The sequence below is a fragment of the Amblyraja radiata genome, chromosome 1 (assembly GCF_010909765.2).
Source record: "Amblyraja radiata isolate CabotCenter1 chromosome 1, sAmbRad1.1.pri, whole genome shotgun sequence".
NCBI lineage: Eukaryota > Metazoa > Chordata > Chondrichthyes > Rajiformes > Rajidae > Amblyraja > Amblyraja radiata.
The window spans coordinates 47,546,621-47,563,209 of NC_045956.1; the positions used below are offsets into that span (position 1 = coordinate 47,546,621).

The 16,589-nt window shown below is 42.1% G+C and overlaps 1 protein-coding gene across 1 annotated transcript; it reads right to left on the reverse strand.

The window, feature by feature from the left end:
• Positions 1 to 1,461: 1,461 nt before the first annotated feature.
• Positions 1,462 to 3,088, reverse strand: msx1 (msh homeobox 1). Its single transcript, XM_033021292.1, has 2 exons — positions 2,344 to 3,088; positions 1,462 to 2,093 (listed from the first exon to the last, which is right to left on the reverse strand). The coding sequence occupies exons 1-2, from the start codon at positions 2,795 to 2,797 to the stop codon at positions 1,672 to 1,674; spliced, it is 876 nt and encodes a 291-aa protein (XP_032877183.1). The 5' UTR covers positions 2,798 to 3,088; the 3' UTR covers positions 1,462 to 1,671.
• Positions 3,089 to 16,589: the final 13,501 nt, after the last annotated feature.

Sequence of the window (16,589 nt, forward strand, 5' to 3'; positions counted from 1 at the left end):
TGCATTGCAATGCCCAATAATCCCAAACAAGCACTATACTAACAGACCTGTTGACATTTAAAATTTATTTTTTTAAAGAAGTCTACTTCATTAGTACTAATGCACTCGAGGTAAATTAACTTGTATAATTAAAACTGCGTTACATTATAAGGACGGAAATAATTCCGCTGTCGCAGGATTTCATTAAATCTCATTAATTGCGATCGGAAATGATCACAGAAACGTTGAGGAAACGCCACTGAGCCTCTCGTGCAGGGGAAAGTCATTCCAATTTTAGGAATGATAGAAGACTCCGCTTTGCCCCCCAGCCACAGTCAAACTGGAGCCACCGTGCGCCTGCTGAGGACTTGTTTTTCCCTTCATTACAGCAATTATTTGCCAATAACTTCCTTCAACGAGAGTGGGAAAAAGCCAACGCTTAAAGATTAAACCACGAGACGCAGTCGGAAGGGTCAACAGTAACAAAAGTAACTTGTTTTTCCTGGTCACTTGTTTTTCCTCAGGGATAGGTTAAAGTAGAAAGAGGTGGGATGGGTGAATAACTGGTGGACTCTCAGATACTACAATACCGGAAGATAAAGATTGCTCATTAGGGGAGGGTGGAGGGAACTTTGTCTCTGCATGAACGAACACTGACTGGGAAACATCAAGCTTTACTTTCAACGGACGAAAGCTCAAGGGGGGTTGGGGTGGGGGAGAGACGCTCCTCTCTCCAATTCAATTGAGAATTACATTTGCTGTCTACGTTGACGGCTTGTCATTACAAAACAAACATGCGAACACTTTGCACAAAACCGCCTCAAAGTGAACAATTATAATTTAGCCAAAACTATCTTTAAAAGCGGGTTTGATTTTGTTTGTTTCCTCAAAGTCCAGATTTCTTTATTTTTTAATAAAGGTTGTCCCTCATAACACCGCAAAAATGATTCACGGAAATTCTTCCCAACAATCTCTCTGTAAAACGATGCATCGCATAAAATCTTCAGGTGAATTCTTCACACCAGTTCTTTGTAAAACCACAGAACACCGCTAAAATATTCTTCAACCAGATATTTCACTTCCTCGCACTCTGATAACGATAGTTCGAACACGATGCAAAAGCACTCCAGAACGGCATTATTCAATATTCTGCAAAATAACAGCCAGTTGTTTTGAACAAGGCTACTACTAATCGATTGGTTTGAAACCGGCATGACCAAACAAATGTTACTGCATTTAAATCAACTTTGGTTTCAAAACAGTTTTAGAAAGTGTGAAAACAAGATCGCCCGAACTTCTGTTTTAGGAACATACACGCCAGGAGAGATGGTGTTCCTCTAGGCCAAAAGTAGTGAAACAAGCTATTTAACCTAAAGGCCTAAATGAAAATAAAACGTCAGAATGAATGGATGGTGTCCGAGATCTTAGATGGAAACAGCCCTAACTTTTGATTTCAAATAAAACAATATCACCTGAAGAAGCTACTTGAAACACTTACATTTATTTAACAAATATATGCATAATATAAACGATAAACTTCAAATATACAGTATATTACATAGTACACAAACTCCTTCCCAATGAGGAATCATTGCAGATGGATGGGGAAGAAGGGGAGGGGGTGTCAATAGGATGTGTATGCGTGCGTGTGTTATTTCAAGTCTCTCTCTCTCTCTCTTCGCTCGACTCCGTTCAAGCTAAATGGTACATGCTGTATCCGACGTGAGCGGCATATAGTCCGACCGGCGACACTGGTAGAGTGGGTCTGTGGAAGTGGTGAGCTCCGTACAGGGATGTTGCAGGGACTGGAGTACCGATGGGGAAACTAATTCCAAAAGCCGGTGGTAGCATGGGCTTGGCTGCCATTTTCAGTTTTTCCAGCTCGGCCTCTTGCAGTCGTTTGGCTTTCGCCCTGCGATTCTGAAACCAGATTTTCACTTGAGTCTCAGTTAAATTGAGGGAGCTGGAGAACTCTGCTCTCTCGGCGATGGACAGGTACTGTTTCTGACGGAATTTCCGCTCCAGGGCCAGTAACTGCGAGGTGGTGAACGGGGTCCTGGGTTTGCGGTTGGTTTTGTGCTTTCTCAGGGTGCAGGCTGGCGGACTCATTCTCCCTAAAATAAACACAGAACACCCGTTAATGAAGAAGCATCCTCTCGCTCCTCTCCCCCCCCCCCCCCCCCCCCCCCCTCCAAGATTGAACGTTAACGACTACAGCACAGTATAACACAGTCCACAACATCCCACCAAGACAACAACGTGTCAAGTTTAAACTTAGCGAATCCGATTCGGTGGCCTGGCATCGGCATTTGCCATGGGTCGAAGCAATAATATTAAGCCAAGTTTTGTTAAGATTACACTTACTGGGAGGAGAAAAGTGCGAGTCTTGTATCCAAGCCGCCCGATCTTGTCGGTCGCTGCTCTCCGATTTGACAAGTGCGTCTTCGGACAGTTTTAACAGTCCTTCCACTGTGTAGGAGGTGTTCACCGGCAGGGATGTGGGTAACGTCTCCTGAGCCGATAAACCAGCGGTCCGAGGGCTAAGGTTCCGCGAGGGGCCGACAAACGGCCCGTCCGATTTGGAGCTGTCCCTGCTGGGTTTCCTGTCAGACATAAGCGCCTCGACACTGAAAGGGAGAGGCGCAGGCGGAGCTTTGGGTCTGTCCATCTCTCCCTCCACCGCCAGCTTCACAGTGCTCTGTATCCCTTTACTCAAAGAGCGGGGCTCTTCGATTTTCACACCGCCAGTTGTCACTTGCAAAGCACTCATGGCAGAACAAGGGGCCATATAGAGTCGATCCCTTTTCGGATGTTGCATTCAAGAAAATAGACAAGTTGCGATGCGATGCGCCCCCTGATTGTACTGGGCCTGCCCGCAGTCCGGGCTTCTCAAAACATTGTCAATGTTCCTGGTGCCACTGGGCGACGGGGCGTTAAGAAGAGAGAGTTTGCTGGGCGCTGTCCAATCGGCACCTTCAGGGGTGGGGCACAGACTGCCATTGGATGCCCCGGCCTGCCCGCCATCAATAATCTTTCCAAATAAATTAGTACTTAATCTGATTGGCCACTTGGTGGGAAGAGTTTATTGATAGCTCCGGGCTCTAATCTCATATAAACACAAGTGCCCAGCGTGCAATTGAAGGGTCATTATCCTTCACAGGGCGGGGGAAGGAAAAGAGAGAGAGAGAGAGAGAGAGAGAGAGAGACACACACAAGCAAGAAATAAATAAAGAAAGAAAGAAAGGCGGGGCACGGGGGGGGAGGAGTATTTGTTAGGGATATGATGATGATGATTTTTTTTGGGGGGGGAGCGTGAAAATCATGTTGCATTGCAATAAGTGAATAAATTCATCGGAATTTCAGCCCAGGGAAAATCGATACTCGTCCTTGCATTTTTCTTCTACTGGAGACATTGTACCTTTGTTTCTCAAGAGTACCATCCCACGTTTGCTAATTGTGATTCTCGGCAATCTGTCACGATTAGTCAGTGCTTTTAATAGGCAGACAAGTTATGTTGTTTTTAGGCGCCAGCGTCGGCGCGATCAAAGGAACCAACTTCAGGGAGAGTATTCAAAAGTTGCTCGGCATCAAGGCAACAGCCCGCCCTAGCCCGAAGACATCAGGCCATTGAATTTGAAAGTGATGGCTCTTCGGCGATCGCACGCCACTTTTTTTTTGTGGAGTTTGGAGAGTGGTTCCATGTTAATATTAAAAACGTACTTTATCCCCATTTGGCCTCCGGCAAAGCTGGGTCACTAATGGCAGGTTTATGTTCTAAAATGTAATTTACTTGGTCATATATGTAAATATATATAAATATAGCAACCGTTGAGGTTGTTAATTAATATATATAACATTTTACAATAAAAAACTAAATTGAAAACTATTAACCTACACAATTGTTTGAACTGATTTCCCCTTACTGAGTTATAAATATATTCACTTGGCATCATTGCAACATTCCCCGTCTGTGCCAGTCCTACCACGAACAGCTAAAGAAATGTATAGCCGCTTCCTCCTGAGAATTCTCGCAAGGAAATCGCTGACATGCAACTATAAGGCACAGTTTCGTGGCATTTGGGACATCTTGTTTATGAGGAACTGCGGTGGACAGTGGCGATGGATAACAACATTGCGCCAAGTGGAATCCCTAACAACGTGTTTGATGTAATTAATCTGGCAAGCTTAAAGCCTTTTGTTGGTGTTGTTGTTTTATCTTAATTAGGACGCAACAAATAGGCTTTGATGCCGAGACAGAAGAAACTGAAATTCGCTGGGTGGAATGTTCGTGTGTCCTTATTAAATTCAAATTTATGAATTTAGACAGAAATGTTCCTCAAGGAGACGCAGTCAGGACGACTCTTATTTTTATTTTTCTACGGGGATAACGAACTGTGATCATCATCGTTCGGGACCAGCAATCAGTTGGAAATGCATGGGCGCCCCCCCGGCAGGAATAAAATGAACCATACTTTGATCACCGCTGTTTGCTGGAAATTCGCTAAACAAGCATGATGGCATATTGGATGATTTGTTAACGATATCCTCGAGAGTTTGTTCACGATATCTTCAACAGACGTTATCTGACTTTTTCTTTCAAGGACCGGTTATTTGGATGTGTTTCACAAAACACAACATTTGTAGGCCGACGCGACATAATAGTGTAATTGGGAATTTAGACCAAATAGAGAGAACAATATGACAAGAGTGTTTACCCGGCTGCTTGGACGTTTTAAACCCGAACCTTCACAGGTCAACAAAACGGACACCGTCTCTTTAAACTGGCTGAGCCCTGTGGAGTTCTCCTCCGTGAAAGGAATGCAATATTTCAAGTCCTGCAAATTAATTTGATCGCGAAATTATGATGTACTTAGAAAAGATGAAAGAAAAAAGGCTCCTCCAAGATCTATATAATTATAGATAATATATCCTATTTCAAAGCAATTAGCTCAATCAGGCGTAACCAGGCACTTTGCTGCCAGCGAGTAACAATGCCTTACGGTTATTTAAGCTTCAAGATGTCAAGCATAAATGGCCATGGTTTGCCTAGGATCTGCTGGTGAAAATACCAATTCAAAAGTATCCTGATCAGATTTTCTGGTTTAAGACGCACACATAATTTCAGCTTTACTTTATACAAACGATTCATTTCGTGTTGATTTAACGATATGGGATATTAAAGAATTACTTGTAGATTGTAGGATGCGAGATGTCATGCTTTGTATAATTTGTTGGTCGCGCAACCGGGCATAGCTATGATTGAAGATGAAGACTAATAACAGACTGCGCCTTTAATTTACATAAGACTGCTCTGATCTTTTTGTAACATAATAATTACAGTAAAGTAAAGCTGGTTTGCGGAAATTCTTTTTATGTTCTTGGGTCTGTGATGTATTATAGACAAATGATATACTTGATCTTATTATATCAAGAGACTCCGGGCAAACACTTTCCCCTCCTATTGCATTTACAGGGATAAAAGAATGGGAATTCATAAACATTGTAATTAGTGTGTTTTTCTGATGTAAAAGCAAACGCAACATCTACAGCCGAGATAACGGGCAATGCTCATTGAAGCGAAAATCAATTTCGCCTTATCGTATTCATAAAAGCTTTTAAAGTTTCTCCACCGTGTTGTCGCCGAGTCTCGCATATACCGATTTGTATAAACTCGTCGAGTCATTTCATTGGGGAGGTAAATGAACGGTAGCTGATGGCAAACAATTTTACTTTATCTGTGGTGTTCGAGGCAGCGATTTATTTCATGAATCCATTCGCATATTTGTGTGCATTTACCCACGTGCCGGCAGAAGACCGAGCCCCGCGCTCCTGTTAATGATGCCACTTCAGAAATTACCTGTTTAAAAAAAACACATGTTTTCCAACTAAGTTTAGGCTCACCCTGTCCAGCTTCCCCGCCCCCAGCTACCCGTGCATGTGGCATTACCTGACTTCATACACAGCCCCAACTAAAACGCAAAGCCTGAATCTTCTGAATCCAAATTATAACTCAATATACGGCAAGATGGTTTTGGAAAGAAAATTGCTTGTTTATGAAGCTGCAGTTGCGTTTACATGGTTAAACGTGGAACAGTATTTTCAGAACTGGCTGCGTGGGGCGGGATTGATACAACCTCTCACACCTTATTCCTAGACATTCAATAGATGAGATTATCATTGTAAATATTGTATGGGAATGAAAGCCTCGGCCCCTCTGGAACTCTTTCAACTCTTCCAAATGGACCACAATACGCAGCTTCTGAGAATCTCAACTTCAGCGCAACATGAAATTACTGGACATCAATATAAATTGAACTAAAGACTCGTTTAAAATTAGAACGCGGGGAGGAAACTCCGAATTCTTTCAAGCGTATTATATTCTTGCTACAAACCTTCCACCCGTCTAATGATTTCGGTCCTGCTTCCTTTTCGGACCTTAACATTACCGACCCTTTTTCAGACTATCTTCCAGATTGAAAATATATTTATTGCGTCGGCGTGCCCAGTGATTGAACAAAACGCGCACACGCATTGATCTGCCGTGAACAAGAGTTATAATGCTTTATGCCTTAATAATACCGTACAAAATGACAAGTAACATTTTTAGTATGGTCTGACGGTAATTGGATACTGAGTCGTGGATTTGAAGAAATGGCTGCGCGAACTGATAAGCTGCGTGATACTTTCCCCCACTAAGATAGATGGCCGGAAATTGCATTATACGTATAATATTTACACAAATAATAAGGTGCAAATACTGAACCACACTTCGAAAATATCTCTCCAAACAATTCCAAATAAACACACTTTGATGTTTACGCTGTCAGATACACGACGAGGGACTGCGATTAAACACAGCTTTTGTTTCAGCTTTGGTCAAAGTTCTTGCAAAATCATCCTCCTTCAGATCCTGACGGGAAGGAATGAGATTTCGGTTACATTTTCAGTTTCTCGTTAGTACCACTCTTCCATCGCACCAAGAGCTAACCGGACATTTACATTCCTGAGGCCGACATATATGTCATTCTGGATAACTTCTTTGATTTGATTTTATGAAGAAATCTGATACGCCAGCTTAATTCGTGAAGATACTGTTATTGGGAGATGTTTGTCGTCTGAACCTCGTTAGCGCTGGTTAACATAAAACTGTCATATTATTCATATTATTTGACTTTTTACGTAAATTGCTACTAATAAATATGAATCACTTTAAGATATTTATATCCTGACCACAACAAAAAAAAAGTGAAATATTTACATGATTTCCAACTTTTTTTAAATTCACCATAAGGTTAAGGTAACAGGACGATAGAACTTTTGAAGGTTGAGAGACCCAAGTAGTGTATTAAATAATAGCAAGGTTGTATCATTCTATGTTTAAGAAGGAACTGCAGATGCTGGAAAATCGAAGGTAGACAAAAAAGCTGGAGAAACTCAGCAGGTGCAGCAGCATCTATGGAGCGAAGGACATAGGCAACGTTTCGCGCCGAAACGTTGCCTATTTCCTTCGCTCCATAGATGCTGCTGCACCCGCTGAGTTTCTCCAGCTTTTTTGTGTACCTTGTATAATTCTATCTTCGGTGTAAACCAGCATCTGCAGTTCCTTCCAGCACATTTATAATATTTGGATTACTTTTTCGACGCTTTTGTTACAGTGTGTAAATGTGAGCACCTCCCCAACTCAAACATGTGATTGCTAGATTTGTTTTATATCTGTTGATCTGAGCGAAGTGAAGAAGGGGGATAAAAGGTTCTTATTGTTGACATGGGCACACATTTTGGACGTTATTTACTATCCAGAGTGTTGGTTTAGAGAATATAAAATGTCTTGGACAAACCGATGTGGTGTTGAATTTACAATGAATGTTTTATTTTTAATCAAAGCCATCAAAAAAAATTCTGTAAAACAGCCAGAATCCCAAATTATGTGAACGCTTTTCACGTTTGAAGGAATGTTTGATCTGTGTGTAATATCAGATTGTGTTTAAACGCAATGCACATGCAGGGCACACACTGTCCATACAAGTCTTCCTAAGCATATCTTATTATTTCCCCATCTTTCCGAACGTAAGCTACGGCTATTAGTGCTGATTACTGTGTGTAGCTGAATCTAATGATTCACAGCCACTTTACAGCCTATTAGACAAAACATTATTCGCTTGGACAAAATTTATAGTAGGCATTTTTTTCTCCATTAGCAAAGAATGGTACGCGATTACTCTGCCAAATGTGGGTATGCGTCCCTCAGACCGCGACAATAGACTACATAGAGTTTACATAGAAATAAAAAGGGTACAGGTTCGTCAGTCGGAGTGGATCGGATGGTTTGGAGATACGGACCCCAGTTTGTAAAAAGGACACATTATTTTTGAAAGTTTGACGCATATTGCCGCCATCAAGAAGCGCCGAAATCTCTTAGAGATCTAATCCGTCCCAGCATCGCGTTGGAGCCCCGATGTCGCCAGACATTTGGAGGTTTTATGCGATAGTAAAATATCCTTTATTACAATGCAATGTTGATATGTTTCATTGGATATAGTGAGATATGTTAACACCGCAGAATCACCGGCCATTTAAATCGTGACCCAGGCTAATGTTACAATGCCTGATGGAAAACATGGTTAAAATCTAGAACACTCCAGAGTAAGGAGGATGAATCCCACCATGTCAATGAATTAATATCCATTCGGTTTAAAATATGTAGTTGGGGGTGCATTGGCCGGGGTGCTGAGAGGGCAGAGAAGCTGTTTCAGTCAAAGAAGAGCGTTCGCAACGCACCTGGCCCGCTAATATCCCGCAGGAATGGAAACTCCTTGACATTGTTCACCGTAACTCCTGTGTGAATCCAATCCCGGATTGCCCTCTCTCTGAACTATCTGCCCCACAACACCAAGCTGCCTGCCACCGTGTTCTCAAGGCAGCTAAGCATGGGTAATAAATTTCGGTCTGGCCAGCGACACTGTCGTCTCGGGGTGGGCTAGAAAGAAAACGAACATAATTCAATGCCATGATTTTACCGACATGGGAAGCATATTCCCGACCACATTCATATTGTGTTACCTTTCTGGGTAATGTTCAATTCCACGTTTGAAATATTTAAAGATTCAATAGGTCTCGGAACAAGAAAATATAAAACGATGTTCTGATATTAAACTCGTGGGGTTTCGTGAGCATCAGGATAAAATGTTCCATGAAGGAGAAAATGTCATAACAAACATCACCTGATAAACATCAGTCTGAAGAAGGCCCTCGACCCGAAACGTCACCTATCCGTGTTCTCGAGAGATGCCGCCTGACCTACTGAGTTATTCCAGCAATTTGTATATTTTACTACGAAAGCAATCTAAGCATAAAAGCACATTTCCTGCATTTGAATATCAATTTTTTTTGGGGGGGAAGCATAATCTAAAATTGTAATGTCGGAAAACATCCCGAATGATAACAAAAAACCCCCTCCACAAAGTGTTGGAGTAACTCAGCGGTTAGGCTTCATTCATCTCTGAAGAACGTGCATGGGTGACGTTTCGAGTCGGGATCATTAAGTCCAGAAGGGTCCCGACCCGAAAGAAACGTCGCCTACCCACGTTCTCCAGAGATGCTGCCTGAGCCGCTGTAATTACTCTAGCTTTTTGTGTTGTCGCTCAGGATTGCAGTATCTGCAGTCCCTTGTCTCTCCGATTTATAACACGTTAGATCCTGGTTGGGTTATCCGGGGAGGGGGGGGGGGGGGGGGGGGGTGACTAACCTGGAAGTATATTATGTCTTATTGACATCTAGTCATTTCCGCGCTGTCCGGATGAGATTCCTTCGCCGTTCATGTGCAGTCTACTCTCCCGAGATACAATATCTCCAGTACTCTGTACGGGTACAATAGCTAATCGCTCTTCACATCCCTCTTTTTTCGAGAGCAAGCACTTCATCCAGACACGTTCACCTTAACGGGCCTCACAGCGATCTTCGACCATGCAGTTCACAATTGACCAACTAATAAAACTAATCAGAACAGAGCGTTTGCTTAATATAAGAATGATAGGGTCTAAGAATATGTCTGAAGAAGAATCTCGACCCAAAATGTCGCCCGTTCCTTCTCTTCAGAGATGCTGCCTGTCCCGCTGAGTGACTGCAACATGTTGTGTCTATCTTCGGTGTAAACCAGCATCTGCACATCCTTCCTACTCATACGAATTCGTTATTTTTATGAACAAAATACGCCGAAGAGTTTCTGGAAATATCACCTTAACACTACAATGTATCGAAACTTGGATGGAAACACGAAAATGCAATGAAATATACACAATAAAACTGATTAGGTAATACTTGATGTGTGGTGTGCACGCTAAGCGAGGGGACATTTTACTGCAGCTAATCATTTCTACTCTATATTGATGTACATTCGCGTTAAAAAATGTACAAAACCAATTATATTAAACACAGTTTGGTCGAGAAATTATTATGACTGAATTATGCACGTTCTTTAATGTTACTATTATTAATTATTCTCACATGTATTTGACGCTAAAGGACCGCTGATTATTTCAATCCCATGACAGGTATTTACCATAAATTATCACTTCTCGGTGTTGCGTAAGTATTATCGGGGTTTCCTCCGTGCTTTAGTGCGGGGAAGGTGGTTAGAACACGCAATTACAGCCACTGAGAATGAAGCGATGTCTTACAAGCGTGGATCACTCGCTCTTTAGCAGGTTGACATGGTGACTTATCCCTTTCTCCCGGCACCGTTCAAAATCCACCCCTCACCCTCAGCGCCCAATTGATTCTTTCGAGTCGTGATGGGATTTCGTTACTGATAAGTATTGCGGGTGGATTTTTAAATGAAAATGTTACCGTTCTTCCAATTAAACCGTATTTTGAAATGTCCTAACCACTGCCAAGTGTGATTGCGTTATAGTTTACACTTTTTAAAGAAAATAAAACACAAGATATTTAATATACACAAAGTAAGACTTTTTTTTTAACCATCTGGATTCAAAGCAGATCTCATCATAAATACACGTTGACTTGCTTTGGGAATGGGCGGCAGTTCGTAAACTTCTCATAATCACTTTACTCGGAAAATATGTGGCTCTGAGACCGTCAGCTAGGAAATATTACAGGTCTGCTTCCCAACTGCAGACACGTAAAATACAATCTTCTTCCACCTAAATAAACCTGCAAATTTGAGAAAGATTCCAACATAAATCGTCGCTGAGGCAAAGCAACCATATCAGGTCTCAATGGGAATAACTATTGTTTATGTTGTGTCATGAATTTCTCATCAGATGCTTTCCGCTCTGCGTAACAAGCGTCTGGACTCAATTCTGCACTTCACTTCATCCCACGGATTACTCAATTGTAGTGTGTAGGAAGGAACTGCAGATGCTGGTTTAAATCGAAGTTGGACAGAAAATGCTGGAGTAACAAAGCAGGACAGGCAGCGTCCTTCTCTCCAGAGAATGGCCATTCCTTCTCTCGAGGGATGCTGCCTGTCCCGCTAAATTACTCCAGCATTCGGTGTCTATCTTCCCTAAACACTTCATACTGATGACACATGAAGCTTCGAATGCCCAGCGCCTTGACATGTCGCTCTACCAATGAAACCAAATAAGATCATTTAAAACAATATCAGAAGGGCGTCGGTGACTAACTACATGTCCTGGCTCTGTATTTGATAGATTCCGTTCATTTTCTATTTACGTTCTGTCAGTGAAATAAAAGTCCCCCGACACATTTTGCTCTTAACTTCCAATGTCATTCCATTTTTTCATTCCCGAGAACCCATTCATCCAGAGTGGCAAAAGTCATAGCAACGGGACGTTTCCACGGTGGAGGTGTTTAAAGACCATTCATGTTTAGGGCAACCTTAATTTCAGTGTGAAGTAGTTTGCACTCCGCAATGTTTCTGAACTCTAAGAAGCAGTAATCTTGTGCCATGAGCGCCCACACGCTACATTTATTTTTGCGTCAAACTTGGTGCATCGGAGGACTCCGATAGTTCTCACGGACAATTTCTTATTACACATATAATCTGCATTTTGAGGCAGCATTTGAACAGACTGCACAGGGAACGAGTGAAGCATCGCAGAATTAAATGTTGGAAATATTGAGCTGTGGCGTCAAATGTCTACGGAGGGAATGATCACATTTAGGCTTTCTGTGTAGAACCTTCTTCAGCGCGGCAACTGGCTATGAATGGAAGGAATGCCATTTGATTGTTTGAAATTATATATTGTGAAGAGATTTCGCGACATAAATCGAGGCATAACAGTGAGTCAGTCAGTCGACATGGACATTATGGAGTTTTCATTTCAGGATTTGTACAACCGCAAAAACTGGTTTCAGGGAGCGTGAATGTGAAATACATTGGAAACCAATCTTTACAACAGTTTAATAACACTCAGGCCACCTGCAATGCCCGGGCTCACACACAATATCTCAGGAAGTGAGATGAATCAATTGGTAGATCTGCTGCCTCACAGCGCCAGAGTCACCGGTTCGATCTTGACCGCGGGTGCTGAGTGGAGTTTGCACGTTCTCCCGGTGACTTTCTTCCGAGTGCTTCGATTTAATCCCATATCCCAAAGATTGTATTGATTGTTTAATCGCCCGATGTAAAAATGCCCCTGATGTGTAGGGAGTGGATGAAAAAGATGGATAACATAGAACTAATGTGAACGGGTGATCGATGGTCGGCGTGGACTCGGGGAAAAATGACATGTTTCCATGCTTTATCTCCGAACTAATGGAAAGATACAGAAATAGATTAAATAAACAAACCTTTCAATTTCAATGCGCTGGTTTTCAAGTTAAACAATATAGGAATTATTTAACAGCTGCCACATTAATGAGCACATAAACCCAACCAGATCAATATCTCCACCTCAGTCACTTCATCCCAAGGACTAGTCTGAAGACGGGTCTCGACCGGAAACGTCACCCATTCCTTCTCTCCAGAGATGTTTTGTGTCTATCCCAAGAAACAACTTCTATATCCCAATGTGTTTAGGATTAAATAGATTTACTGAATTCCGGGTTTTAGAAATTATAGCAGAGTTTTACCCAGGGTACTCTTTAACAAGTGTAGGTAAGGGAATCAAGAACCAGAGGACATTGGTTTAAGATGAGAGGGAAAGATTTAATAGGAACCTGAGGGGCAACGTTTTCACTCAGAGGATGGTGGGTGTATGGAATGAGCTGCCAGAGGAGGTAGTTGAGGCAGGAACAATAACAACATTTAAAGGGCAATTGGACAGGAACATGGATAGGAAAGGTTTAGAGGGGTACATAGATACATAGATGCATAGACAATAAGCCAGGAGTAAGCCATTCGGGCCTTCGTGCCAGCATCGCCATTCAATGTGATCATAGCTGATCATCCACAATCAGTACCCCATTCCTGCGTTCTCCCCATATCCCTTGATTCTGCTAGCCCAAAGAGCTCTATCCAACTCTCTCTTGAATGCATCCAGTGAATCAGCCTCGGCTGTCCTCTGAGGCAGAGAATTCCACAAATTCACAACTCTCTGTGTGAAAACGTTTTTCCCCATCTCAGTTCTACATGTCCTGCTGCTTATTCTTAAACTGTGGCCCCTGGTTCTGGACTCCCACAACATCAGGAACATGTTTCCTGGATCTAGCATGTCCAATCCCTTAATAATTTGATTATCCCTAAATATATAGGCTAAATCTGGGTAAATGGGACCAGCTTAGATGGGTCATCTTGGTCACCGTTGGCCAGTTGATCTGAAGGGCCTGTTACCATGTTGTATGCATCTTTATACGAGCTCTGTCGCCAATGGTGGAGCACTGGGGCATGGGTGTGTAGATGGGAATGGACAAAGGTTCAAGAAGCTGGATAAAGTTGTTGAGGCAGAATGCAAGATATGAATGAGTTAATAGAGGTTGGAAGGTCAGCAAGCAACACACTGGAGAAACTAAATATCTGAAGATAATGTATTACTTGTAGTTTAGTTTAGGAAACAATCCATGTGGCCCACCAAGATCCAGGTATTAGGTGGGGTGATGACAGACAGCAGGGTGAAATTAAAATATTGTAGCCTTAGTGGGGGACACCATATTGGGGTTTATAGGATTCATTGCAACCTGTTAATATCATGCAGATTGTAGTTTAGTTGGAGTGAACAACAAAGCGGTGGAGGCATGGAACTAGAATTTTTCTGTTTGAATCAAGCATTGTAAATGTGGTCTTCTTGTTGTTAATTTGAAGATCTTTACAACAATGACTCCATATCATCTACATGATCTTTCACCTCAGAATCTGTTATGGGACAGAGGGAAATATTACAGAGGTAGGAAATGGCCACTAAAGGAAGCTATCCATGCCTGTGGTGGATGTTGTGGAAGTGACTATAATATTGCATCAAAGTCTTTACTGAAGTTATATTGGTTAGGTTATGGCATATGGCTGTTGAACAGGCAATGCCAGCCTCACGCAGGTGGGTCATGGGATTGTTAGTGTAGATCAGTAGAAGAAGATAAATATGAAGGAAATACTGTAGGTAAAGGTGATGTGGGTGATCACTCCAATTGCAAAGAAGGGGTTGAGGAGAACAATGCATTCATTGTAATGGAGGATATTAGCAAAAAGGTTTTAGGGATTCCATAAATAGGATGAAAACCAGATAAGAGATTTGAACAGAAAAATGTGGGAAAGATGTGAAGGAACTATGCAGCAGGGATTACTTAAGTCACTCAGAGGAAATGTAGGTTAGAGGTAGGGCAGTAATTGCATCAACTAAGAGCTTAGTGGTGTATTTTTTCAGGAAAAAGCCAATGATGGTAATTTTTAAAAAGTAGAAGAGCATTGCCTTTTGAAAAGTACCATATATTCATTTAGACACAGTAATGGACAAGCTGTGTTTTGGGCACTTCATGCTGAATATTATTGGATGAAAAATGAGTTAGCAATGCAGATAATAGTTCTGGCTGTTTACACTATTCTAATTGAACTTGTGAAATATCTGTCATTTTCCATTTTCTTTGTAAGGATGGTTAGGCATTAGAGCAATTACTGCCAAATGATTCCAGACTATTCAGAGACCAAAACTTTCTTTGTGTAAAATCCGAAAGCAATTATTGGCATTCCTGTTGAAAGAGGCATTCCATTTTTCTGATGCAACAGTAGCCTTCTGTAGCATGTTAAATAAAGCCGATTGCTCCTTAGCAGACTTCTGTACAAAGTTGGCACAGAGCGCAGCTGCATTAAGAAAACACAACCTGCCAAGGAAGAAAAAAATAGTTCCACAATCCCAAATTAGAAAAGAGGTACAAAAGGATTAATCCAGACTCTGGAGTCTTCAAGCACACAGTGGGTGGCAGAGTGGTGCAGCAGTAGAGTTGCTGCCTTACAGAAACCCGGGTTCAATCCTGACTATGGGTACTGCCTCTACAGAGTATTGTACATTCTTCCTATGACTGCGTCGAATTTCACCAGGTGCTCCGGTTTCCTCCCACACTGCAAATAAGTGCGGGTTTGTCGGTTAATTGGCTTTGGTAAAGTTATAAATTGTCCCTAATGTGTAGGATAATGCTAGTGTATGGGGTGATTGGTGGTTGGCCTGGACTCAATGGGCCGATGGGCCAGTTTCCATGCTGTATTTCTAATGTCTAAAGCCCAAAGAGACTGATTCTCCAGGTTGTAGTGACAAGTTTTGGTCTCCTAATCTGAGGAAAGAAATTCTTGCCATAGAGGGAGTACAGAGAAGGTTCACCAGACTGATTCCTGGGATGTCAGGACTTTCATATGAAGAAAGACTGGATAGACTCGGTTTGTGCTCGCTAGAATTTAGACGTTTAGGGGGGATCTTATAGAAACTTACAACATTTTTAAGGGGTTGGACAGGCTAGATGCAGGAAGATTATTCCCGATGTTGGGGAAGTCCAGAACAAGGGGTCACAGTTTAAGGATGAGGGGGAAATCCTTTAGGACTGAGATGAGGAAAAAAATTTCACACAGAGAGTGGTGAATCTCTGGCATTCTCTGCCACAGAAGGTAGTTGATATATTAAGGCTATATTAAAGAGGGAGTTAGATGTGGCCCTTGTGGCTAAAGGGCTCAGGGGGTATGGATAGAAGGCAGGTACAGGATACTGAGTTGGATGATCAGCCATGATCATATTGAATGGCGGTGCAGGCTCCAAGGGTCGAATGGCCCACTCCTGCACCTATTTTCTATGTTTTTATGTTAAGTGTTCACTTACTGTGCAAACTACATCCAATGCCTTCGGCTTTGCTTCCTTGTATAGTGCTATTTTAATTTAAGATTATGAGGACAATGAGATGGGAGATGACCAAGAATTAAGGATGGACATTCCTTTGTCTATTTTCTGTGCAGACAGGGTTCAAGTAGTTTCGTATTGGCAGGGAGAAGAATGTTGTTTATCTGCAACATTTAGAAGGACTGTAATGTTATGAGTCAGAAGGGATTTATTTGCTAAGGAGACAGAAACAGACCATGAACATGGTGAGTCAACTAAAGGCAGAAAGTAAAGACGTCAAGTGGGTGTGACCTGTGGTCTCGGCCCAGCATTCACTGATGGTGATAGCAGAGATGAACCTAAGGCAGGAAGCATCTGAAAAGGGGTTTTAATTTT